The sequence below is a fragment of the Microcaecilia unicolor genome, chromosome 4 (genome assembly GCF_901765095.1).
Source record: "Microcaecilia unicolor chromosome 4, aMicUni1.1, whole genome shotgun sequence".
Taxonomy (NCBI): Eukaryota; Metazoa; Chordata; class Amphibia; order Gymnophiona; family Siphonopidae; genus Microcaecilia; species Microcaecilia unicolor.
Genome location: NC_044034.1, coordinates 97298908 through 97325919, shown reverse-complemented (window position 1 = coordinate 97325919; position 27012 = coordinate 97298908). Strand labels below are relative to the sequence as shown.

Below are 27012 nucleotides of genomic sequence, written 5' to 3'. Positions count from 1 at the left end.
ATTTCACAAATTGAAGAGTAGCAAATCTCCTGGACTGGATGATATTCATCCCAGAGTACTGATAGAATTGAAAAATGAACTTGCGGAACTATTGTTAGTAAAAGCAGTTAGCTTAGTGGGTTTTAAAAATGGTTTGGGTGGCTTCCTAAAGGAAAAGTCCATAGACCATTATTAAAATGGACTTGGGGGAAAAAAGCAGCATAAAATGTATTGTACTTTTTGGGATCTTGCCAGGGCCATTGCTGGAAAAAGGATGCTGGACTTGATGGACCTTCGGTCTGTCCCAGTATGGCAATACTTATGTACTTATGAGACTGCTTTTGGGGAGTGGACGAAAGGAGTAGGGGGCGTTGTAGGGATGTTACATGGTTTTCTTATGCAATAATACAAAATGATGGACACTTATGTTTAATGGTTTAATGCATTAAATTAAAATTGTTTATATATAAAATACTGTATCCATTTTTTTATAATATGGATGTTAATTTTAAGTACAGTATAGCTTCAACAAGAAGTGAGGAATACGGATCTCTTCTACATAATTGCCATTTTGTTTGCTTGTAGTTGTCTGTCTGGAATTTATGTATAATTTCTTTTTTAATGTAATTTGCAATGTAGCTATATGGGTGAAATTGGAGGTCCACAATGTGTTTTTAAAATTATTCTTAGTTATCAGAAAATAAGATATGCACACCATGTAAATTTGCATTCCCCTCCTCCCCCATTAACAAAGTTTGCTTGTTTCCTTAGGGAGTATCACTTACTGCTCAGAGAGCTGCTATTGTTGTTGGAGTGGAGTTACCGGTTTATGATATCACTAAAAAACATCTCATTATGTCTGGCTATATGGGAGACACCATATACACTCACTTCCTGTAAGTTTTTAAACTCTGGGTTAAACTATTTAGTACTGGAGAATTCATTACTATTTTGTACTCTGAAGACTATAAGTTTTAATCCCCCTTATTCCTTGCACGGGTAAGTTCTGTAGAAATTTACCTAGGGCCCGATGCACAGAGGAACACTGGCTCATTAATGAGTTGGAATTACTGAATAATGCTCAACACTAACAGCATGCAAATTCTATGCACAGTTTTAGTTTTGAGCATTGGTCAGTAAAAGGGTTTGAGTGCTCTTGGTACATACCCACAAGAGCTGTGCAGTAGGCGTAGCTCTTGGTGGGCAAGTTCAGGGATGATCCTAATCCCTTTGCCCCCCCCCCCCCCCCCCCCCGCTAACCTTTAAAACTCCCTGGTGGTCCGTCAGACCCCTCCCCCCCCCCCCCCCCCCCCCCCGCAACCAAAAATTACTGGTGGTCAAGTGGACCCCCTCTTGTGCCCCCTCTCACCCCAACCTGTGCAACTCAAACTCTGTGGTGGTCTAGTGACCTGACCTCCCCACCCTTCCCCTCCCGTTCACATACTTTCTAAGTGTTGTATCAGGAGGATAGGAGCAACTACTACTACTATTTAACATTTCTAAAGCGCTACCAGGGTTATGCAGCGCTGTACAATCTAACAAAGAAGGACAGTCCCTGCTCAAAGGAGCTTACAATCTAAAGGACAAAAAAGTGCAGTCAAATTGGGGGCAGTCTAGGTTTCCTGGATAGAGGTGCCGAAAGCGACATTGAAGAAGTGGGCTTTGAGCAAGGATTTGAAGATGGGTAGGGAAGGGGCTTGGCGTATGGGCTCAGGGAGTTTATTCCAAGCATAGGGTGAGGCGAGGCAGAAAGAGCGGAGCCTGGAGTTGGCGGTAGTGGAGAAGGGTACTGAGAGGAGGGATTTGTCCTGTGAGCGGAGGTTACGAGTAGGAGCGTAAGGGGAGATGAGAGTAGAGAGGTAATGAGGGGCTGCAGATTGAGTGTATTTGTAGGTTAGTAGGAGAAGCTTGAACTGTATGCGGTACCTGATCGGAAGCCAGTGAAGTGACTTGAGGAGAGGGGTGATATGAGCATATCGGTCTAGGCGGAAGATAAGACGGGCAGCAGAGTTCTGAACTGATTGAAGGGGGGATAGATGGTTAAGTGGGAGGCCAGTGAGGAGTAGGTTGCACTAGTCAAGGTGAGAGGTGATGAGAGAGTGGATGAGAGTTCGGGTGGTGTGCTCGGAGAGGAAGGGGCGAATTTTGCTGATGTTATACAGAAAGAAGCGACAGGTCTTGGCTGTCTGCTGGATATGCGCATAGAAGGAGAGGGAGGAGTCGAAGATGACTCCGAGGTTGCAGGCAGATGAGACGGGGAGGATGAGGGTGTTGTCGACTGAAATAGAGAGTGGAGGGAGAGGAGAAGTGGGTTTGGGTGGAAAGACAATAAGCTCGTTCTTGGCCATGTTCAGTTTCAGGTGGCGGTTGGACATCCAGGCAGCAATGTCAGATAAGCAGGCTGATACTTTGGCCTGGGTTTCCGCAGTGATGTCTGGTGTGGAGAGGTAAAGCTGGGTGTCGTCAGCATAAAGATGGTATTGGAAACCATGAGATGAGATCAGCGAGCCCAGGGAAGAGGTGTAGATTGAAAAAAGAAGGGGTCCAAGGACAGATCCCTGAGGAACTCCAACAGAGAGCGGGATGGGGTGGAGGAAGATCCATGAGAATGTACTCTGAAGGTACGGTGGGAGAGATAAGAGGAGAACCAGGAGAGGACAGAGCCCTGGAACCCAAATGAGGATAGTGCAGCAAGATGTAAATTATGATTGACAGTGTCAAAGGCGGCGGATAGGTCGAGGAGGAGGAGGATGGAGTAGTGACCTTTGGATTTGGCAAGGAACAGGTCATTACAGACTTTAGTGAGTGCCGTTTCTGTTGAGTGTAGAGGGCGAAAACCGGATTGAAGCGGATCGAGGATGGCATGAGGAGAGAAAATCAAGGCAGCGGCTGTGAACGGCGCATTCAAGTATCTTGGAGAGGAAGGGTAGGAGGGAGATGGGGCGGTAGTTGGAAGGACAGGTAGGGTCTAGTGATGATTTTTTGAGAAGTGGTGTGACTACAGCATGCTTGAAGGTGTCGGGGACAGTTGTAGTGGAGAGAGAGAGGTTGAGGATATGACAGATGGGGGGGGGTTGATAGTAGGAGAGATGGTGTTTAGTAAGTTGGTGGGGATGGGATGAGAGGAACAGGTGGTGCATTTCGAGGAGGAGAGAAGGTGGGCGGTTTCCTCCTCAGTGATATCAGGAAAAGAGGAGAAGGAGGCCTGGGTTGGTTGGTTGAGGGAGTGGGTTAAAGGGTGAAGAGGAGGAAGTGGCTTGGTAGTGAATTCTAGGTTGATCTTCTGCACCTTGTCACGGAAGTAGTCAGCTAGTGATTGAGGAGAGAGTGAGGGGGGGTGGGAGCAGAGGGCACTTTGAGGAAGGAGTTAAGGGTGGCGAAGAGACGACGAGGGTTGGAGCCAAGAGAATTAGTCAATTGGGTGTAATAGTCCTGTTTGGCAAGGAATAGGGAGGACTGGAAGGAGGATAGCATGAATTTGTAATGAATGAAGTCGGTATGGGTGCGAGATTTCCTCCAGAGGCGTTCGGCAGGTCGGGCGCAGGAGTGAAGGTATCGGATGCAAGGGGTCAGCCAGGGCTGGGGATTAGTACGCCTTGTGGGACGGGAGATGGATGGTGCAAGTGTGTCCAGAGCAGTGGAGAGAGTGGCATTGTAAGCAGAGACAGCCTTGTCGACAGACTCAGAGGACATGATGGAAGGGAGGAGATTAGAGATGCTAGAGGATAAGGTGGGAGGGTCGACAGCCTGGAGATACCTGAAAGTAGTGGTTAGTGTTGGGCGGGACTGAGGGGGAGGGTGATGAAGTGTGAAGGTGATCAGGTGATGATCTGAGAGAGGAAGAGCAGAGGCGCAGAAATTGGAGGGTGAGCAGGTAGAGGAGAGGAGAGGACAAGGTCAAGACAATGGCCAGTTTGGTGAGTAGGGGTGGTGGAGCTCAGCTGGAGGTTGAAGGAGGATGTCAGAGTGAGGAACTGAGAAGCGTAGGAGTCGGATGGGTCATAGCGTGTATGTTAAAGTCTCCAAGAATGAGGGACGGAGATGAGGGTTCAAGAAAAACGGAGAGCCAGACATCGAAATCGGTAAGGAAGGAAGGGAGGGACTTATCAGGGGGGCAGTAAATGACTGCAACTCTGAGTGGCAGTGGGTAGAATAGACGGATGGAGTGAACTTCAAAGGATGAGAAGCAGTGAGACTACGGTAGGAGGAGGGGTTGAAAACTACAGGAAGGTGAAAGTAGAAACCCGACTCCTCCTCCGCGGCCAACTGGGCGGGGAGTGTGGGAGAAAAGATAATCTCCATGGCACAGGGCCACGACTGAGGCAGAGTCGTCGGGGGTGAGCCAGGTTTCAGTTAGGGCGAGCAGTTGAGGGAATGGGAGATGAAGAGATTGTGGGTGAAGGAAAGTTTGTTGCAGACCGAGCGGGCATTCCACAGGGCACACGAGAAGGGGAGGGAAGGGGGGGAGGAGGGGAATAGAGATGAGATTGGAGACATCCTGGAATAGTTTGCATGGATAGGACGAGGACAGGTGTGGGGGACCTTGTTTGGGATTGATGTCTCCCGCGGATAGCAGGAGAAGGAGCAAGAGAGTGCGGAGGAGGGTGTGGGAGGTAGGGCGACGAAGGCAGGATGTGCTTAGGAGGAATGGGGATGGGTTAATGGCAGGAAGGAAGTGATGAAGGTTGAAAGCTAGGCAGGAGGAGGGGGATAGGAGAGGTGGTAAGGGACGGGGGTGGGTAGGGTATTGTAATAGTGAGCAGGACGGGAGAGGACATGGATGGGCAGTGAGTTCCTGCGGTAGACAGCGGGAGGGGGAAAAGATTAGGAAGGGACAGGTCAAGGAAAAAAATGTGTATAGGGGCCATGAGTAGTGACTGAGGTGGGGTGCGTATGTAGTGACTGAGGTGTTAAGCAACAGATAGAGTAACTGGGAGAAAAATAGATGTAAAAAGAAAAATGCCCCGCGCGGCACCTAGAGCGGTGGCCCTGAGTGGATCGGAGCGGACCTGGGATTCATCCCGGAGAAGGCTGAAAGGATATGCAGATGAGCTGCAAGTCCTCTATAGCACCTGAAAGGCAGCCAGTGGTAGAGCTGGGCACCTCTCAGCTGAGGAAAAGGCTTACCAGGGGTTAGGCCGAAGCCAGTATTCCTCCCCCTCAGGGTCGCCTACTACCTCCTGCCTCTGGGCCCACCCTTCTTAAAATGGCATCGCTCCATTGGGAGAATGATTGGTGGGGGCGTTTTCTACTAGGAGATAGTTTGTCATTTCCCTGGGCTTGGTTGGGATAGGAGTATGAGAAAGAGAGGAGATTGGGGGGAGGGGGGAGTAGTGAACTGGTTGGAAACAAAGAGCAGTAATTATATGATAGCACAGTTTTTGGAACATGAATATTTTGTGCCCCCGGAATAAGAATATTTTCTTGGCCTTGAATAACAATGGTTTGTACTTACCTGGTAGGGGGGTGGGAGGGAATTTTTTGGGAGGGGGGAGGAGTAATTGGGTTTATTGAGAGGAGAGGAGGGGGGCAGTTGAAGTTCAATACCAGCACTATTAACATGAGTGAATTGTTTTTCACTTGGTTTAATAAAAATGTATGTAGTTTAAACATATTCACTATGAAGGAGAATATGTTCGGCCACAGAGATTGAGTGAGGACTGCAGTTTACCCAGCAAGATAATTATAGTTGAGAAGTTACTGTAGAAAATGTGTTTAACAGCAGAACAATATTAGAAGGGGGTGGGGATAAAAGTTAAGTTTGATAGTGGTATGTATCATTCTGTCCATAATGAATACTTTTTCCTATTTGAATCTTTGTATATTTACCCTGTGGATGTGATTCCTTTGTACTGTTGTTAATAAAAAATGTTGAAATTAAAAATGGCATTGCTCAGCACTTGCCCAGTGCATCCCATTTAAAAATTTGGCAATGAGGATTCAGAATGGATAGCAAGTGGAAGCAGGTTCCAAAGAGTAAGAACTAGCTACAAAGGATCTCTTTGCTCTTTAGTAACTAATCAATTACTAGTTCCTTTACTAAGGAAATTGTTTTTTTGCTTCTTCCTGGGAATCGGTTTTTGTTGTATGGCTTTTTCTCTTTGGAGTTTTAAATAATGAGAGCACTGTCACTGAGCTTGAGACTGTTCCAAGACTCCCCTGAAGGAGAGAAAAAGCCATACAACAAAAACTGATTCCCAGGAAGAAGCAAAAAATCAATTTCCTTAGTGAAGGAACTAGTAATTGATTAGCTACTAAACAGCAAAGAGATCCTTTGTAGCCAGTAAGAAATAAGAAGGGAGTTAAAATATAAAGGGGAACCAGTAGAAAGGACTTTGTGAACAAAAAGCAATATTTTGTACTGAATTTGATATTGAATATGTAACCAATGTTCATTATATAAGAGAGATGTTAAATGGTTAAAAAAATTTTTTTTTAAATTATAAATCAATTTCTCTGCAGTCGGTGATTGACTATTTGGAGGCATCTGAGTGTAAAGTGGAACATCAATGAATAGAGCATTGCAATAATCCAGGCAATTAAGTAGTAACGCATAGTTTTCAATGCATGGATTTCCAGAATTGGCTTTAAAAATCTAATTTTCTGTAAAGAGACGCAGGATTTTTGTGATTTGAACAAGACAGAATTATCTAACATGACACTCGGGGACAAGAGTTTATCCTTGATCAGGATGATTATCTGATTAAACACTATACATGGTGGACTAGAAGAGTGGTAACAGGAAAACTAGAGAGCATCAGTTTTACCCATATTAAGAGAGAATTTATGGTCTTGTTATCCACAAAGCAATCTTTTAAAATTTATTACTAAACTCAATCAAGAAATTGATATCCCAGTAATCACATGCTATTAGTAACTGAATATCATCAGCATATAAACTCCAAAGCCTAAAGATTGGATAACAGTAGCTAAATGGGCAAGAAAGAGGTTGAACAATGAAGGGGAGAGGATAGAGCCTTATGGAATTCCATATCCAGAGAGTAGGGTTCTGAGTAGGATGAGTTTAGAGCAATTACAAATGAGCGAGAGGAAAAATAAGAACGAAACCAGTTTAATGCTGATCCATGAATATCCAATTCCTGTAGATGATTAACAGTTCATGATCAATTAAATCAAAAGCAGCACTAAGATCTAATTGAAGCAACAGTACTTCGCACCCTGCATCCAAAAACAGATGTCATTAACCATAGAAACAAGGGCTGTTTTCAGTGCTATGATTATCACAAAAGCCCGATTGATATGGGTGGAAAGAATTGATGGAGTTCCAAAAATCAAATAATTGAGAGAATTGTTTTCTTACAGAATTTTAATAGATAAGGTTAACAATGGGTTAAATCATGAGTAAATTGTAGGATCCAATCCTGTTTTTTTTTTTTTTCAAGATGGGTCTAAGAACAGATTGTTTCCAGTAGGAGGGAACTATCCCTTCACTTAAACGGGAATTGATTATTTCTTTAAAAAAAAAAAAATTGGTAATAAAATTTGAAGAGCTATTTCAGAAGCCAAGCAAGAGCACCATCAAATGGAGAGCCAGAGGGCTGAACAGAAGAGATGAGTTTCTGAAATCAATAGCTGTTAGCAGAGAGGAGAACAGATCATTCTCAGTCAGACAACTAGGTTGTAATGTATTACAGCAAGCAGGGAGGAACAGGTTTACATCTCCTATGTTGAGATGTTCAATTTGTAAGTGGGCCATTTTTTAGGGAATGCCTCTAAGGGCTACATATCTGGCAGGAAACAGTCTGGAAGCAGGCTGAGTCAGATTCTGCACTCGCGAGTGGTCTTTAGATGGGGGTGTAGCCTACCAGTCCTTTTGAGAGCAGGGCATCTCCTTTGATGTACTCTTGCTACTCACTACAATATGTCTCTCAGTTTTTTTCCAGACTAGACTCGCTCATCATACTAGCCTCCAATGCCTGCCTTCCTCCATCGGAAGCAGGGCCTAGGTTACACATCTTATGAAGCTCGCAGGACTGAGGAACAGTTGTTTGCTTAAGCTTGTGTGTTTGTTTCTGTTATGTTGAATTATATATGTACTGATTGTGAGCTGCCAAGGATTTTTAGATTTGTGCAAGTTTAAAAAAATAAAATCAAATCGATTCTGATTTCCATTTTACTGGCTGAAGATATGTTTACTTTTTTTTTTTTTCCCTCCTGAAGTTTCCCTTCAGAGAATTGCAGGCTGGTTTGTTTTCCAGCACTGATCACTCAAGATCAGGGAACTGTTCTACATCCTGACTACTAGTCCTTAGCTCTCACAGTTTGGATATTGAGTGTGTAATGGTATTTTCCCTGAATTTACCAGACACTGTGTGTCAGGTTCTGTGTTGGGTTCTAGAAGTTTCCATTGGAAGGACTTACAGATTTAAATGGAGGCTTGCCTTCTATTATAAAGACAAGGCCTTAGATTCTTTTTCTTGTTCCACCTGTAGACTGCTTGAATATTTTAAATGTATCTCTTCAGAGTCCGGTCTGAAGACCAACTTTGTTAGGGTTCACCTTTAGTTCACTTTATGCGAAGCTTGCTTCTATTGAGTTTTCCCATCAAGTCACCTGCAGTGTAATGGGATCATGGTGTTCTCTTTAATCCAGCTGATGAAAGCTCCTTTTGATCCACTTGATATCTGCTACCTGAAGTACCTGACCTGGAAGGTCCTTTTCTTTCTGGCAGTTACTTCAGCCTGTGGATCAATGAGCTCCAGGCCCTAGTAGCTGATACACTGGGGTCTACATGTGGTAATGAATGTATCCTGCATGCCCTTGGAGAAAACAAAATTACTTACCTGTAGCAGGTGTTCTGAGGACAGCAGAATACGTATCCTCACATGCCCACCCACCCATCCACCCTCCCTCCTGCTGTTGGAGTTAAATTCAAAAGCTAGAGACTCAACTAGCAAGGTCCTCTGCAAGAGTGATACGAGGAGTAGGGAAGGGGAGGTATGCACCTCTGCGGTAGAACATTCTCAAGTTTTTGGAGAGTTGTTCCTTTGCTGGGCTCTGTCAGATGACATCACCCACACTTGAGGATATGTATCTTGCTGTCATCAGAATATCTACAGTAAGTAATTTTGTCCTACAGAGAGAATCTACTCGTTTGGGCATCATCATGTTCTATATAAAGGTTCAAAAGGTTTTGAGTAGTCATCACCATAAGACTGGGTTCTCAACCCAGTCTTGAGGACATACCCAGCCAATTAGGTTTTCAAGTTAGCCACAAAGAATACACATGAGATTTCTCTTCTGTGTACTTATTATACATATTATACATAATTGACTATTGCTCATGTTTGATCTATTCTTACTGTACACCGCCTTGAGTGAATTCCTTCAAAAAGGCGGTAAATAAATCCTAATAAATACATATTCATTGTGGTTATCTTGGAAACTTGCGGAAGACAACCCAAAACAGACCAAAAACAAGGGAGTTAGAGCGCCAGAAAAGTTTAATAGGTCCTATTAAACTTTTCTGGCGCTCTAACTCCCTTGTTTTTGGTCTGTTTTGGGTTGTCTTCCGCCTTTTTTTTGTGTGGTGTTTTGTCTTCACGGGAGATTTGGACTTCTCTTTTTGTATCTTGGAAACTTGACAGGCTGGGTGTGCCCTGAAGTGGGAGCTCATCCTGTCCTGATTTTTTATTTATTTATTTATTTTTTTTGGGGGGGGGGGGGGGGGGGGGGGGAGACACGTTTACAGGATCTACAGAAAAAGATGAGCATTTCTAAACACTTGGGGCTCCATTGTTCCACAGTCTACAAATGGAAAAGGTTGAAGACCACAGTAACACTACCCCAGGAGTGGTTATCCTATCAAGCTTGATTGATATCATCATGTGGGGCTGCTTTGCTATGTCAAGACCAGATGACTTGTCATTAATAGAACAATGAATTCTGCTTTATATCAGAAAATTCTAGAAAATGTCAGGCTGTCCATCCGTAAGTTGAGCCAAAAGTGGACCATACAGCCAGATGTAAATGTATTACAGAGTGGCTGAAAAACAGATTTATATTGTAGATTGGTCAAGTCAAAAGTCCTGACCTAAACAATATTGAAGTGTTGTGTCCAGACCTTAAGCAAGTAGTTCTGGCAAGGAAGCCTTCAAACTTGTTAACAGTTTTATATGAAGTTAATTGCTATTCAAGGAGGTGCCATGAGTTATTGAAGGAATAGTGACCATACATTTTTTTTACATGGGTATTGTATCTTTTTGTTAAATAACCAAAATGTATACTTATTTACGGAGGAGGTGAGGTGATGTTTTTTGTTTTTTTTTTAATATTGGGTTAGATTAGGATCTGATCATATTTTTATAAAATCTGCTAAAATATAGACCATCCTGGGTTTTCAAACTTTTTTTTTCTTAGTACTATCTTCTTGAATTTTTATAAAGGTACTGAACATTTTAAAATGACATTTTCCTCTTCAAAATGTGAAAAGGGATGTAGCAAATCTGAGAAGTTCATGAAAGTATGATATAAGGGTGTAACATTTCACTTATGGAAGCCTGTGGCCAAAGGTGTTTAAGACTTCTAAACAACTAGAATTCTGACAAATTTAGTCAAGCCATATTTTTGAGTGATGGCTTTTACACTATGCAGTGTTTTTAGTGAAAAATGATTTACCCCTGGATTCTGGATAGGTTGCTCAGTTTTAGGTGTAACTCCCAGATCCATGTGTAAATACTAAGTCAATTATTGCAGTTAAGGACTTGGCATTAATTAGGAGCTACACATGAACATGCCCTACGTCCTTTTCTATAACTTGCATGCCTATTTTCATAGTGTGCAGCTCCAAAGGGGGCACGACTATGGGATGAGCATGGGCGAGTCAGGGCATTCCCAGAAATTGTTATAAAATACCTGCATTTGCTCGCCTAACTGCCATTAGTTGGGCATAAGCATTTACACCAGTCTTTGGCAAGCTTAAATGCTCACACCCAAAGATAGGCACAAAATATGCACTAAGCTAGTACTCTGTGAAGAAAAGGATGCCGCCACTTTTGTAGAGAAGGCTAGACGAATTTCATATTTAATATAAACAGTTTATTTACAATTGTTCTGAATAGCTCAATGGGCTATTGCAGGAAGCATTTCTTGATAAGCAATATACAAGCCAGAATGAATGATCAAAACAAAGCAATGTAAAGCAAAGAAATCAGGATGCTATATACAGACAAAGAAATCAGAGACAGACAAAGAAAAATTCAAAATGCTTGCTACCTCTTTGTTTCCCTCTAGTTTTATACCGGGCCTCTGACTAATTCTCTCATACAACATTCCTGTGCAAGTCTCTGAATACCACAAACTGTTAATCATGGGCAGAACATGCTACATCTGTTTTCCCTTATTCCACAGACTTTCTGGAGCCTGCCTTTAGCTGATGTGGGCCCCATCATGTCCCAGGAGATTTTAGTGTTGAAACAGCTAGCTCTGCATGTTCTTTGAAGCTTTCCACTCCTATTTTTTTATGCTTTTGTTCAACATCTGTAAGGTTGTTGTCCAAGGACAAGCTGGACATTGTTTCTCGCATATGGATGATGTCATCTGACAGAGCCCAGTGTGGATGCTGCCCAGTATAATTTCTTTAAGAGGTCTTTTGACATTGTGCCACCGTACATGAATGGGCACCTTTCCACCTGAAGTGTGAGCACAGGAGCAGCAGTCTTTCATTTTCTGTGTAACAGAGGTTACGTCCATGATCTCTCCTCAGTGTGTCAAATGTTTATTTTTGTGGTGCCTTCCCTTGCAGGTTTTTGCAGTCCACATCTTTTATATTTTTCTCCCCTCTACTTCAGTGTGTGCCCTATTGAGTTTTGTGAGTTTCTGATATATTTTTTTTTTTTTTTTATTTTTTTCGGTCCTAAGACCTTCTTGGGCCCAGGTTGCGCCAGGTTGTATCACCTGTTTTTAGGCATAATTTGACTTTACTCACCTCACCCATTGAGCCCTTTGATTTGAGCCATTTTCCACTATATGTCCCAGATGCCACCATCGGATTTAATCGTTGCTTGGTGCATCAGGGCACTGACTGACCCCCCTCCCCCCCCCCAGTAGCTGGTGTGTCCACTCCTTGGGACCGAACTACCGTGGTCTTAATTGTTATATACTTTTCCAGGGGTTTATTGCGAGTTTCTCTTGGCCTAATGTTGCTTTCGCTGAGCCTGGTAGCTAGGAATTCCAATATGTGAGAAACAATGTCCTTCCTGTCCTCGGAGAAAGCAGTTACTTGTAGCAGGTGATCTCTGAGGACAGCAGGATACATGCCCTCTCACTTCCCCTTGCAGTTGTATTCCTTTAGCTATAGTATTGTACTGCTGGTCCCATGCTCACACATCAGGTAGGAAGGCACCCAAGAATGCATGGTGGGACTCTGCCAAAGGCCTTTTCAAGAGATTTCTGGGCAGCACCCATACTGGGCTCCATTAGATGATGTCGCCCACATGTAAGATCACCTGTTTCAGGTATGTAACTGCTTTCTGCGCAGAGCGCCCTTTACAGAATAAAAGAAGGGGAAAGGAATTGGGATGGGGTGGCAGTTGATATATACCACCTTTCTGCATGTACAATCAAAGCGGCTTACTTATTAAAATACGAGTGATTTCCCTAGAGTTGAAAGGGAATCAAACCCAGTTCCCCTGGTTCTCAGGCCACTGAACTAACCATTAAGCTAATCCTTCACTCCACACACCCAGCTACTCAGGTTTTCAGGATATTCACAATAAATACTAGTTTAGTGTAGATCATCCCAGCACCTAGCTTTTCCCCCTTAATGTAATTCTCTCTCTTTTTTTTATTTTTTATTTTTTTTTAAACTTAGATCCAGCTTAGCTTGTGGTTTGGCTGGTGCTCTTGCTTCAAATCCTGTTGATGTTGTACGAACACGTATGATGAACCAGAAGGTTGTCGTGGATGGGTCATTTATAGGATACAAGGGCACAATGGATTGCTTAATGCAGGTAAGAATTTACATTTACCTATATTTTCTACTGTGCTACTAGAAGATAGAGATTTGTGTTTATACTGAATCTCTATTTCTGTATTACTTAAGTAAAATAAAACTGAATTGTATCTAGGAATGAAAAAAAAGGTACTTTAAGACCTTTGTTTTCTTCCTCCCACCACCTCTAATCTAGCATGTTTGTGATCCCTGCTTAAACCTGAGGGAGGCTTGATTTATCCTGGTGGCAGTACAGCTTGCTGCCTTGCAGATGCTTCAGGCCCTGATTAGACCATCTAGTTCACTATTTAGGCAGTATTCAGTTCCCCGAGGAAGGCACCCTAGGTCTCACAACAATGTTGTTGTATTTGTATAGCACTTCATTGCTTTTCACCTTGCAGTATTGAGTGTATAAATGGAAAGAAATTTGTCAGTTGTGGCCATGATTCATTAATCATACATAACAAGTTCTAAGGGATCTGGGAATTAACCCCTACAAAACGGACATAACTCATGTCCATTAATGAAGGTCTGTGGTAATACTATCTCAACTATGACAGTGACATTTGCCATTTCTGCCATTAAATAGCAACGTATGGACCTGGAGCACATAACTAGGTAGAAAGCTCAATTGTACAGGAAAATTAAACTTGGGCAACAGTAGCCCTCTTCAAGGAAAGCTGCCTCCATCGGCATCTTGTATTCAGCCACGGGGTGCTTTTCTAGTGACTTGGCTGTTTTGTGGACTGTCTATTCAAATTCAACCTCATATATAGGAATTAAACATGAATTTCCTATGAAACAAGCTTTACTTAAGACCGTGTCAATATACATTGTGGCAAATTAGTTCTAATATTAGGAGTTGGCTGAGAATGCAAAGTGGTAGATCCTTTGAGAGGATAGGTGGGTTTATGCATTTATTCATATCAAACTTTGGTTAAGTAGATCAGTATTTCCTAAGTCTTTCCTGGAGTACCCCCTTGCCAGTCAACTTTTCATGATATCCACAATGAATATGCATCACATTGATTTGCATACACTGCCTCCATCGTATGCAAATCTTTCATAAGAACATAAGCGTTGCCATACTGGGACAGACCGAAGGTCCAAGCCCAGCATACTGTTTCCAGCAGTGGCCAATCCAGGTTACAAGTACCTGGCAAGATCCCAGAATAGTACAATGTATTTTATGCTGCTTATCCTAGAAATAAGCAGTAGATTTTTCCCAAGTCCACCTTAATGGCTTATGGACTTTTCTTTTAGGAAGTTATCCAAGCCTTTTTAAAACCCCACTAAGCTAACTGTTTTTACCACATTATCTGGCAACGAATTCCAGAGATTAATTACACATTGAGTGAAGAAATATTTTCTCCGATTTGTTTTAAACTTACTACTTTGTAGCTTCATTATATACACTCTAGTCCGTTGTGGATATCCTGTAAACCTGGCAAGGGGGATACTCCAGGACCGACTTGAAAAAAAAAAAGTAGATAATATTTGAATCTAATAACTTTTTATATATCAAATTTTTAATGAATATTGTACGGTCCAATATAGACAGACCCCCCTGTGTAGAATAGTTTTGCTCATGTACAGGTGTTTTGTTTTGGGTTCAGTACTGAATTTTAAAAAATATATTGTTTTTTAATGAACAATTGAACTTTTTAAATGTTTTAATCCCAACAGACATGGAGGAATGAAGGTTTCATTGCCTTATATAAAGGATTTTTTCCAAACTGGTTGCGACTTGGTCCTTGGAATATTATTGTATCCTTTATCTTTTAAATTTTGTGTGAGTGTATAATTTTAATTAGCTGGTTTGAGATAATAGGTGTTGTCTGGAGATTTGTTTACACCATTAAACTGTACTGAACATAGTGGGCTTTAAGGCAGGAGAGGCTCCTATCTGGTTAAATCACATTGACCATGTTAAATACTGATATTCAGCAGCACTTAGCTGGATAGTGCCCCTGAATTAGCACTATTGCTTCACTATCTGGTTAATGCTGGGGCAGATTCAGGGTGGACCTGGAAGATATTCAGTACCAGTGCCTGGATAACTAACTTGCATATTGGACCACATAAAGTGCAGTCCTAACTGCTTGTTAACTATCCTGGTCTGACACTGAATATTGGCTACAGATAACTTCCAGGTGCCACCAGACACTCAGATATTGAGTGCTGGTATGTGGATAGGAGCTGGCATTGAATATTGGGGGGGGCCTAATTTTGCCCATGGTGGTCAGTGCTATCAAAAATGCTGACTGCCATGAGGTGAATATATGCCAGAGTGAGCTCTCTTCCTGTAAGATCCTTTTTACTGGCATGTCAAACCCAGTGTAAGCACACTGAAAATATAATTTGTGAACAAAAAGGAAATGTAGATGGAAACTACTGAGATGTTCCTGGCTGGTTGATCTTTTTTTTTTTTTTTTTTATATTTTTATTAAGGTTTTTACATATTTATAACAAATGCTGATAACCACAACTTAACCATGCTTCAATTGGATTGCCCCCCTCCCCCCACCCTTTCTATAATATAGCTAATAACCGGTATAGGTACATAATACATCTTTACTCTATAGCTAAATCATGGAGCTGTCATTAACCTGGGCGCATCCAAGTCCACTCCATCCATCAACCTCCAGGCTGTATAGCTGGTTGATCTTTTTTAGTATTTACAAGATACTGCAGCTGCTTGACTCCTGTTTATAACAGATCATTACTCATCAAAATCACACATTCTCCTTCAACAAACAGGACTGAGTCTGGGGATGTCATCCATCGGCAACAGGACAGAACTGCTCTCTAAGAGCTCAGAACTTGGGGGAAAATTTGCAGGTTTTTTTTTTCTTTTTTGTAATTCTGCTCTGCTGAGTAGATGTGAAACAAAGCTCTCCCATACAATTTTTTTTTTCTGAATACTTCTCACCATTGTTTGTTTTCATCAGTTCTTTGTTTTTGAAAAGGAGAAAAATAGCCCTTCAAGTTGAAATTCAGAATTTTAACACTCATTACAATTCTGTCTTAGGCTTGGGTCCTGACCACAATCAAGAGGAGTGCAAACACTGTATGTACCCAAATATTGCCATGAGCATAGATATCTTGAATTGCCTTCAGAAGCATTTTCAATCTTTGGGCCCTGTTTACTAAGCAGCGTTATAGGCGTGTTAGCATCTTTAATGTGTGTTCTGTGTATGTGCCTACAGTATCCATATAGGTGCCTACAGAGTTGTGCGCGCTGATTGTAGGCACATTAAAAATGCTAACACGCCTTAAACAGGGCCCTTAGATACTATTTGGAAAATTACACAAAAAACTTCTCTGTGCATATCAATTAGAATCTTTGGAAAAGCTATCGACCTTCTAGGTGTAGTGATCTTTAGAGTCTATTCGCCCAAAGGAACTGCCAGACTTTGCTCAGAGGAGAAAGTACCCCCTGAAGTTTCCAAGCTCACAGTGCAACAGCTTCTGGAGTGCTTGCAAAAGCCGGAGTTAAAACCATGTTCATCGACCCTTGTCAAAGTGCTGATGAAACGCACACACACATCAGCGCAGAAACTCCAGTTGCTAAGAGGATGTACATTGCCTTTCTGAGGCACACCAGCAGTGCAGTGTTTTTCAACATATTTTCTGTTAAGCCTCTTCACATTGTGAAAGACGTGTTCAGTGCAGGCCAGCCTATCTGTCTGCAGTCCTTTGCACAACAGACTAGTGTTGGTTACAGTAGTGGTTAAATCTTCATCTTTGGTATATCTGAAGATTGGAGGGTGGCCAGTGTAACGCCAATTTTTAAAAAAGGATTCCAGGGGTGATCCTGGAATTTACAGACCTTTAAGCCTGACGTCAGTGCTGGGTAAAATAGTGGAAACTATTATAAAGAACAAAATTACGGAACACACACGTTTAATGGGACAGAGTCAGCATGGGTTCAACTAAGAAGTCGTGCCTCACCAATTTGCTTAATTTCTTTGAAGGCGTAAATAAATATGTGGATAAAGATGAGCCCATTGATGTAGTGTATCTAGATTTTCAGAAGGTTTTTTTGACAAAGTTCCTCATGAGAGACTCCTGAGAAAATTAGAGTCATGGGTTAGGAGGCAGTGTTCTGGTGTGGATTAGGAATTGGTTATTGGACAGAAAACAGTAATTTCTCTCAATGGAGGAGGGTGAATAGTGGAGTGCTGCAAGGATCAGTACTGGGACTGGTGCTATTTTAACATATTTATAAATTGATGTGGAAGTCAGAACAAGTGAAGTGATTACACAAAACTATTCAAGATTATTAAAACACGTGTGGACTGAAAAATTGCAAGAAGACCTTAGGAAACAGGAAGACTGGGCATCCAAATGGCAGATTAAATTTAATGTGGACAAATGCAAAGTGGTGCATATTGGGAAGAATAATCTGAATTATAGTTAATCTGATGCTAGGGTCCAACTTGGGGGTCAGCACCCAAGAAAAAGATCTAGGTGTCATTGTAGATAATACACTGAAATCTTCTGCTCAATGTGCGGCAGTGGCCAAAAAAGCAAACAGGATGCTAGGAATTATTAGGAAAGAGATGGTAAATAAGACCGAAAATACTATGCCTCTGTCACTCCATGGTACAAATTCACCTCAAGTACTGCGTTTAGTTCTGATCGCAGTATAAAAAAAAAAAGATAGAGGAATTAGAAAAGGTTCAAAGAAGATCAACCAAAATGATAAAGGGGATAGAACTTCTCTCATACAAGGAAAGGCTAAAGAGGTTTAGGGCTCTTTATCTTGGAAAAAAGACGGCTGAGGGGGAGATTAGGGTACACGCAAAGTTACATGGAAATACGTTTAAAGCAAATAGGAGGAAATGTTTTTTCATTCAACGAATAGTTAAGCTCTGAAACTCTTTGCCGGAGGATGTAGTAATGGCGGTAGCGTGTATCTGGGTTTAAAAAAAAAAAAGGTTTGGACAAGTTCCTGGAGGAAAAGACCATAGTCTGCGAGATGAGACATGAGGAAGCTACTGCTTGCCCTGGGATTGGTAGCATGGAATATTGCCACTATTTGGGTTTCTGCCAGAACTTGCAACCTGGCTTCGCCACTGTTGGAAACAGGATACTGGGGTAGATGGACAATTATGACACAGTATGGCTATCCTTATGTTCCTGACCATTCTCATTGTCTTCTACAAAAGATGTTTTTGTGAAGGGTTTTTCAAAAACCTATCTGAATCAATCCAAAGCTGAGGATCCTTCTCTGAGAACAAGCATGGTGCTAATATTGCTGGTGGATGACACTTCTGACAGCTCAGCACCATAAATGCTCCCCATTGTTTTTTCTAGAGGTGTCTGGAAGCGCCCCACCATGCATGTGCTTGTCTTCCCATCTTCTGCTATTGCACAGGACCAGCCCAGTTCTATTTTTCTGCAAAGTACATTACATCAATGTGCTTCTGACCAGGTCCAGGCTTTAATAATCTAGTTGTCACACTCTTCAGTAATAGTTGAAGCAGCTATGAGAAGTGAAAAAATGCAGGGATTTCTGTAACACTCCTCTGAGAAAGGAGAGGCTCTTATGTGTTAGATAATTTAGGAAAGAGTTTGAGTGTCATGCTTTTAGATGCTACCCATCAGCTCTGTGACTTAGTACGTGTACCATCTTTTAGAAAGTACGGGGTTTTTTTTGCATACTCTTTCTGCATAATTTCAAACTCGGCTAGTACACCGGCAGAGGCTGATGTGTAGCAGTCACATCAGAACAGCTTATGATATCTTTTGAAACCTTAGACTTTATGCTTTTCCAATGCAGCCAGATACTTGATGCGATTGCGAGCTTCTGGTTTGTGTGACGTCCACTCAAGTTTTTATAAATTTTATTCAGTTTCAAAATTTGAAGTTACAAGCATATCATTTGGTGTAAATAGAGAAGCAAACAATAGTAGTACAAAATATACACATGCCAATAGATCTTGCTACAAGCTCCTCAATCTCTCCATTCATCTCTTCCTACACCCTTCTCCAAGAACTCTATTCATCAGATAAGTAACTCTTATCGCTGTCAAATCAAGACTTCTTTCTTTCATCTTACTGCACCATATGCCTGAAACCGACTTCCTGAGTCGGTGTCTTGTCTCTGACCCTTTTCGTATTCAGGCTAAAAACCCTCCTTTTTGTGACTGCTTTTAATTGTTAACCCTGTGAAATTCTGTATTCACCTGTTCAATACCCATGTTTTAATCCTTTCCTATGATAAATAAAACCCCAAATCCCTTTATTTGTCCTGTTTGTCTTTAATAGATCGTACGCTTTGTCAAGTGGGAACTGTCTTGCATGTTTGTGTTTGGTGCTGCATATATTTAGTGGCTCTATAGAAATGATTATTAGTAGTAGGTCTGATTTCTAGTGGCTTGCTCAGTCATGGGCCTTGACTCTGCTGAAGAAAAATGGCTCTTTTTTTTTTTTTAGTTGATTTCTTATCAACTTTCAAAAATTCCACCCTACATCTAACCAACGTCATTTCCTTTTATAGGAGATTTTGGATTGGGTAATGTTCCAAGATTACTTTCTACTAGAGGATAGGATCCAGCTGTTGATGGCCCATGTTTGTGCCATATAGTCATTGCACATAGTTGCAGTCGTAGACTATTTATAGATGCTGAGGCACATTCGTGCAACAGTTTATATCGTTCATTTAGCCCATTTTCTTTAACAGGAGTACTTCATTAAATATTACAATGGAAAACCAATATACAATATAAGCAGTAAAAACCCAGATACGATACAATACAGTAGTATACCTAAGCAAAGCGTGTTCTTCCATAATACAGTGAAGGTACTCTGCATAATATCAACTCAAGAAGATTGTTTGTAATTGTTATTACTGATTAGTTATTCTCCGAGGACAAGCAGGCTGCTTGTTCTCACTGATGGGTGACGTCCACGGCAGCCCCCTCCAATCGGAATCTTCACCAGCAAAGGCCTTTGCTAGCCCTCGCGCGCCCATGCGCACCGCGCATGCGGGACCGTCTTCCCGCCCGAACTGGCTCGTGTTCGTCAGTCTTCTTTTGTCCGCGCTCGGGACGGTCGTGTTTTGCGCCGTTTCGTGCCCCTCAAGTTGACCTCGCGCATCTTCGCTTTTTTCGCTTTAAAAAAAAAAAAAAAAGACCGTTTAGGTCTTTACCCCTTTCCCGTGTTTCCAGCTTTTTCCCCACGTAAGTTTCCTTTCGCTTTCGGGACCGGCCTATTTGGCCTCGGTACGGGTTTTTTTCCCCCTCCCTTCTTTTTGGTGCCTTTCGTCATCATCGCGAATTTTGATTTCACCGGCGTGATTTTTCCGCCCATGTCATCGAAGTCTTCCAGCGGCTTCAAGAAGTGCACCCAGTGCGCCCAGGTAATCTCGCTCACTGATAGGCACGCTTCGTGTCTTCAGTGTCTGGGGGCTGGGCACCGCCCGCAGGCCTGTAGTCTTTGTGCTCTTTGAAAAAGAGGACTCAGGTAGCGAGATTGGCCCAGTGGAACGTGTTGTTCTCGGGCTCTTCGACGACAACAGCATGGGACTCGTCGAGTGCATCGACGTCGACAGCATCGAAGTCTTCGACCTCTGCATCGGCATCGACTGCATCGAGGCTTCTACCTCCTGCATCGTCGGTACCGAGACATTGGAAGGCTGCGTCGACGTCGGTGGTACTGGGACCTCCGCTATTGCTGATGTCGTCGGACGGTGGTGCTTCGTCTGGAGTGCAGGTGAGGGCTGTCCATTCCCCTGCTGGTGGCGGTGAGCCTTCGGGTGGGTCTCCTGCCCTGAGGGCTCCTGCGGTACAGCCCCCCCGAGATCGATCTTCGGCCCCGAGGAAGCGACGGTTGGATTCTACGTCGTCCTCGTCGGTACCGGGAAGCTCCGGTGACATGCTTCGCTTGAAGAAGTCGAAGAAGCATAGACACCGGTCTCCTTCCCGTCTCGGTACCGAGAGCTCTGGGTCGCCGAGGGAGTTGGCACCCAGTAGGCATCGGCACCGGGAGGACCGCTCACCCTCTATTCAGGAGGTGTCGATGCGCTCCCCCTTGGACAGCCCGGAACCTCCTCCACACCCCGGAACAGACTCTGACCTCGACTCCTGCATCGGCTTCTCAGTCTTTCTCCACAGCCGCTCTGCACGAGAGTCTCCGGGCCGTTCTTCCAGAGATTCTGGGAGAGCAGTTGCGCCCTTCTCTTCTGGTACCGGGGGTGCTTGTGCCTCCGGTAGCATCGGGTGAGGCGACGGCTGGCCCTTTGCTCGAGGTGAGATCTCCGGTATCGGTACCGGCTACGGCTGCCTCCCAGGCAGACTCCCCGATGACGTCGGCGGAGGGAGCTTCGCCGGTGCTGGCGAGGGAGTCCACCTCTCGACGCTCCTACCGTGGCCGTGTTTCCACGGAGTCGAGTCGGGCACGGCTTCAGACGCAGGTTCGTGAACTTATGTCTGATACCGATGGTGAGGCCTCGTGGGAGGAGGAGGAGGACATCAGATATTTCTCTGATGAGGAGTCTGATGGCCTTCCTTCTGACCCCACTCCCTCCCCTGAAAGGCAGCTTTCTCCTCCCGAGAGTCTGTCTTTCGCGGCCTTTGTCCGGGAGATGTCTACGGCCATCCCCTTCCCGGTGGTCGTGGAGGATGAGACCAGGGCTGAGATGTTTGAGCTGTTGGACTATCCTTCTCCACCTAAGGAAGCGTCCACAGTACCCATGCATCATGTCCTAAAAAAGACATTGCTGGCGAACTGGACCAAGCCATTAACTAATCCCCACATTCCCAAGAAGATCGAGTCCCAGTACCGGACCCATGGGGACCCAGAGCTGATGCGCACTCAGTTGCCTCACGACTCTGGTGTGGTGGATCTGGCCCTAAAGAAGGCTAAGAGTTCTAGAGAGCATGCTTTGGTGCCCCCGGGCAGAGACTCCAGAACCTTAGACTCCTTTGGGAGGAAGGCCTATCATTCATCTGTGCTCGTGGCCAAGATTCAGTCCTACCAGCTCTACACGAGCATTCATATGCGGAACAATGTGCGACAGTTGGCGGACTTGGTGGACAAGCTCCCTTCTGAGCAGACCAAGCCGTTTCAGGAGGTGGTCAGGCAGCTGAAGGCGTGCAGAAAATTCTTGGCCAGAGGGGTATATGATACCTTTGATGTTGCGTCCAGGGCCGCTGCTCAAGGTGTGGTGATGCGCAGACTCTCATGGCAGCGTGCCTCTGACCTGGAGAATAGGATCCAGCAGCGGATTGCGGACTCCCCTTGCCGAGCGGACAACATTTTTGGAGAAAAGGTCGAACAGGTGGTAGAACAGCTCCACCAGCGGGATAACGCTTTCGACAAATTCTCCCGCCGGCAGCCTTCAGCATCTACCTCATCAGGTAGACGTTTTTATGGGGGAAGGAGGGCTGTTCCCTACTCTTCTGGTAAGCGTAGGTACAATCCTCCATCTCGACAGCCTGCGGCCCAGGCTCAGCCCCAGCGCGCTCGCTCTCGTCAGCAGCGTGCACCTCAGCAAGGCCCCACGGCTCCCCAGCAAAAGCAGGGGACGAGTTTTTGACTGGCTCCAGCAGAGCATAGCCGACATCAACGTGTCCGTGCCGGGCGATCTGCCGGTCGGGGGGAGGTTGAAAGTTTTTCACCAAAGGTGGCCTCTTGTAATCTCCGACCGTTGGGTTCTTCAAATAGTCCGGCAAGGATACACCCTCAATTTGGTTTCCAAATTGCCCACCGGGAGCTCAGTCCTACAGCTTCCAGCACAAGCAGGTACTTGCAGAGGAACTCTCCGCCCTTATCAGCGCCAATGTGGTTGAGCCCGTGCCATCCGGGCAAGAAGGGCTGGGATTCTATTCCAGGTACTTCCTTGTGGAAAAGAAAACAGGGGGGATGCGTCCTATCCTAGACCTGAGGGCCCTGAACAAATATCTGGTCAAGGAAAAGTTCAGGATGCTTTCCCTGGGCACCCTTCTTCCCATGATTCAGGAAAACGATTGGCTATGCTCTCTGGACTTGAAGGACGCCTACACGCACATCCCGATATTGCCAGCTCACAGGCAGTATCTGCGATTTCGTCTGGGCACACATCACTTCCAGTACTGTGTGCTACCCTTTGGGCTCGCTTCTGCGCCCAGGGTGTTCACGAAGTGCCTGGCTGTAGTAGCAGCAGCGCTTCGCAGGCTGGGAGTGCATGTGTTCCCTTATCTCGACGATTGGCTGGTGAAGAACAATTCCGAGGCAGGAGCTCTACAGTCCATGCAGATGACTATTCGACTCCTGGAGCTACTGGGGTTTGTGATAAATTATCCAAAGTCCCATCTTCTCCCAGTACAGAGACTTGAATTCATAGGAGCTCTGCTGGATTCTCGGACGGCTCGTGCCTATCTTCCAGAGACAAGGGCCAACAATCTGCTGTCCCTCGTCTCCCGGGTTCGAACGTCCCAGCAGATCACAGCTCGGCAGATGTTGAGATTGCTTGGCCACATGGCCTCCACAGTTCATGTGACTCCCATGGCTCGTCTTCACATGCGATCTGCTCAATGGGACCCTAGCTTCCCAGTGGTTTCAGGCTGCTGGGGATCTAGAGGACGTAATCCACCTGTCCACGAGTTTTCTCAAATCCCACTGTACTGGTGGGCGATTTGGCCCTTTCCAAATTCCTCAGCCACAAAAAGTGCTGACTATGGATGCGTCTCTCCTGGGGTGGGGAGCTCATGTCGATGGGCTTCACACCCAGGGAAGCTGGTCCCTCCAGGAACGCGATCTGCAGATCAATCTCCTGGAGTTACGAGCGGTCTGGAACGCTCTGAAGGCTTTCAGAGATCGGCTGTCCCACCAAATTATCCAAATTCAGACAGACAACCAGGTTGCTATGTATTACATCAACAAGCAGGAGGGCACCGGATCTCGCCCCCAGTGTCAGGAAGCCGCCGTCAGTATGTGGCTGTGGGCTCGCCGTTACTGCATGTTGCTCCAAGCCACATATCTGGCAGGCGTAAACAACAGTCTGGCCGACAGGTTGAGCAGGATTATGCAACCTCACGAGTGGTCGCTCAACTCCAGAGTAGTGCGACAGATCTTCCAGGTGTGGGGCACCCCCTTGGTAGATCTCTTTGCATCTCGAGCCAACCACAAGGTCCCTCAGTTCTGTTCCAGACTTCAGGCCCATGGCAGACTGGCATCGGATGCCTTCCTCCTGGATTGGGGGGAAGGCCTGCTGTATGCTTATCCTCCCATACCTCTGGTGGGGAAGACTTTGTTGAAACTCAAGCAAGACCGAGGCACCATGATTCTGATTGCTCCCTGTTGGTCGCGTCAGATCTGGTTCCCTCTCCTTCTGGAGTTGTCCTCCGAAGAACCGTGGAGATTGGAGTGTTTTCCGACCCTCATCACACAGGACGAAGGGGCGCTTCTGCATCCCAACCTCCAGTCTGGCTCTCACGGCCTGGATGTTGAGAGCGTAGACTTTGCCTCTTTGGGTCTGTCAGAGGGTGTCTCCCGTGTCTTGCTTGCTTCCAGAAAAGATTCCACTAAGAGGAGTTACTTCTTTCTATGGAGAAGGTTTGCTGTCTGGTGTGACAGCAAGGCCTTAGATCTTTGCTCCTGTCCTACACAGACCCTGCTTGAATACCTTCTGCACTTGTCTGAGTCTGGTCTCAAGACCAACTCTGTAAGGGTTCACCTTAGCGCAATCAGTGCATACCATTACTGTGTGGAAGGTAAGCCGATCTCAGGACAGCCTTTAGTTGTTCGCTTCATGAGAGGTTTGCTTTTGTCAAAGCCCCCTGTCAAACCTCCTACAGTGTCATGGGATCTCAATGTCGTTCTCACCCAGCTGATGAAACCTCCTTTTGAGCCACTGAACTCCTGCCATCTGAAGTACTTGACCTGGAAGGTCATTTTCTTGATGGCAGTTACTTCAGCTCGTAGAGTCAGTGAGCTTCAGGCCCTGGTAGCCCAGGCCCCTTACACCAGATTTCATCATAACAGAGTAGTCCTGCGCACTCACCCTAAGTTCTTGCCGAAGTTCCATCTGAACCAGTTAATTGTCTTGCCAACATTCTTTCCCCGTCCGCATTCCTGCCCTGCTGATCGTCAGCTGCACACATTGGACTGCAAAAGAGCATTGGCCTTCTATCTGGAGCGGACACAGCCCAACAGACAGTCCGCCCAATTGTTTGTTTCTTTTGATCCCAACAGGAGGGGAGTGGCTGTGGGGAAACGCACCATTTCCAATTGGCTAGCAGATTGCATTTCCTTCACTGGCTCTTGAGGGTCATGTCACAGCTCATAATGTTAGAGTCATGGCAGCGTCTGTGGCCCACTTGAAGTCAGCCACTATTGAAGAGATTTGCAAGGCTGCGACGTGGTCATCTGTCCACACATTCACATCTCATTACTGCCTGCAGCAGGATACCCGACGCGACAGTCGGTTCGGGCAGTCAGTGCTTCAGAATCTGTTCGGGGTTTAGAATCCAACTCCACCCCCCTAGGCCCATGTTTATTCTGTTCCAGGCTACACTCTCAGTTAGTTGGATAAGTTGTTAGGTCAATCTCAGTTATGTCCTCGCCGTTGCGAGGCCCAATTGACCATGTTTGTTGTTTTGAATGAGCCTGGGGGCTAGGGATACCCCATCAGTGAGAACAAGCAGCCTGCTTGTCCTCGGAGAAAGCGAATGCTACATACCTGTAGAAGGTATTCTCCGAGGACAACAGGCTGATTGTTCTCACAAACCCGCCCGCCTCCCCTTTGGAGTTGTGTCTTCCCTTGTCTTTATCTTGCTATATACGGGACTGACGAACACGAGCCGGTTTCGGGCGGGAAGACGGTCGCGCATGGGCGTGCTAGGGCTAGCAAAGGCCTTTGCTAGTGAAGTTTCCGATTGGAGGGGGCTGCCGTGGACGTCACCCATCAGTGAGAACAATCAGCCTGCTGTCCTCGGAGAATACCTTCTACAGGTATGTAGCATTCGCTTAATCTTTCATGGTTGGTTTGCTGTGCTTTCCTATCAAGTACTGGATTTCCTAGATGTTATTATATGTGTTTTATATGTTTTATTTCTTTTATGTAAACCATTCTGTTTTGCTATAGCAATAAGTAACGGTATAGTAAATAAATAAATGATGATGATGATGATAAAGCAAAAAGGAGAGAGGGGAAAAGGGGGAAAAACAAAAGGGGGAGGGGGGAAAAAACCCTTCAAGTGAATGGACAGATCAATCACATCTCAAGCAGTAGAGATGAAGTGAAGCAAAGAGACTAAACACAAGTTCTAGTCACCCACAAAATTTAAGTTACCAACAGAGCCCCATATTTTTTCCCATGTTTTGAAGTTATTGTGCCTAATAGTTGTAAGTTTCTCCATTATATACACACAATCTTATATTTCCATGTAGCTATCAAAGGAATGTCCAGACTCTTTCAGGCTGCAGCCAAGGTGAGCTTAGCTGCATTTAACAGATATCTAACCAAAAGAGTCTAATGCTTATGAAACCTCGGAATCTCCCTGTTCAACAGGTAAATCCCAGGATCCCAAGGAACTTTCAGTCCAGTAATTTACATTATGTGGAAGCGAATAATTTCCAAAAGGTTATTGCCTTCAGACAGGCCCACCAAATATGTCCCATAGTTCCTGTAGCTTCACACTGTCTCCACCACAATGCTGAGGATTGAGGAAACCATTGTCTAAGACTATCTGGAGTCAAATACCAGTGATATAAAATTTTAACACTATTCTCTTGAACATTGAAGACGATAGCTATTTTCACTAGGGATTGTTCCATAGAATCCCATTCTTCTAGTGCATATGTTACCTATTGGTCCTGTTTCCATTTGTGATTGTGACTCACATCAGGAGCTCGAAAATCCTGTTAAGTAACCATACAATGTACTTGCCAAAAACCTTGTGGATCTAAAATCCTCTCAGACATCCTCCAAAAAAGTATAAGAACCTGTGGTCTAAAGCATTTGGAAGTCAATAAATGTACAATCTGCAAATAGGCATAAAGATGAGATTGCGGGAGATCATAGTCCTAAGACAGGGCTTGAAAGGAGAGCAAAGTGTCATCATCATAAAGTTGACCCCACCTGCTTGATT

General features: G+C 44.6%; 1 protein-coding gene across 4 annotated transcripts in view; it reads left to right on the top strand.

Annotated features, from left to right (window-relative positions):
• SLC25A30 (solute carrier family 25 member 30) overlaps window positions 1-27012 on the top strand; it is a 133296-nt gene that overhangs the window by 94039 nt on the left and 12245 nt on the right. For all 4 annotated transcript variants that reach the window (XM_030200516.1, XM_030200517.1, XM_030200515.1 and 1 more), the window contains exons 7-9: window positions 751-875; window positions 12812-12950; window positions 14618-14698. In XM_030200516.1, coding sequence (XP_030056376.1) covers window positions 751-875; window positions 12812-12950; window positions 14618-14698 — 345 coding nt within the window. The remainder of the gene's footprint in view (window positions 1-750; window positions 876-12811; window positions 12951-14617; window positions 14699-27012) is intronic.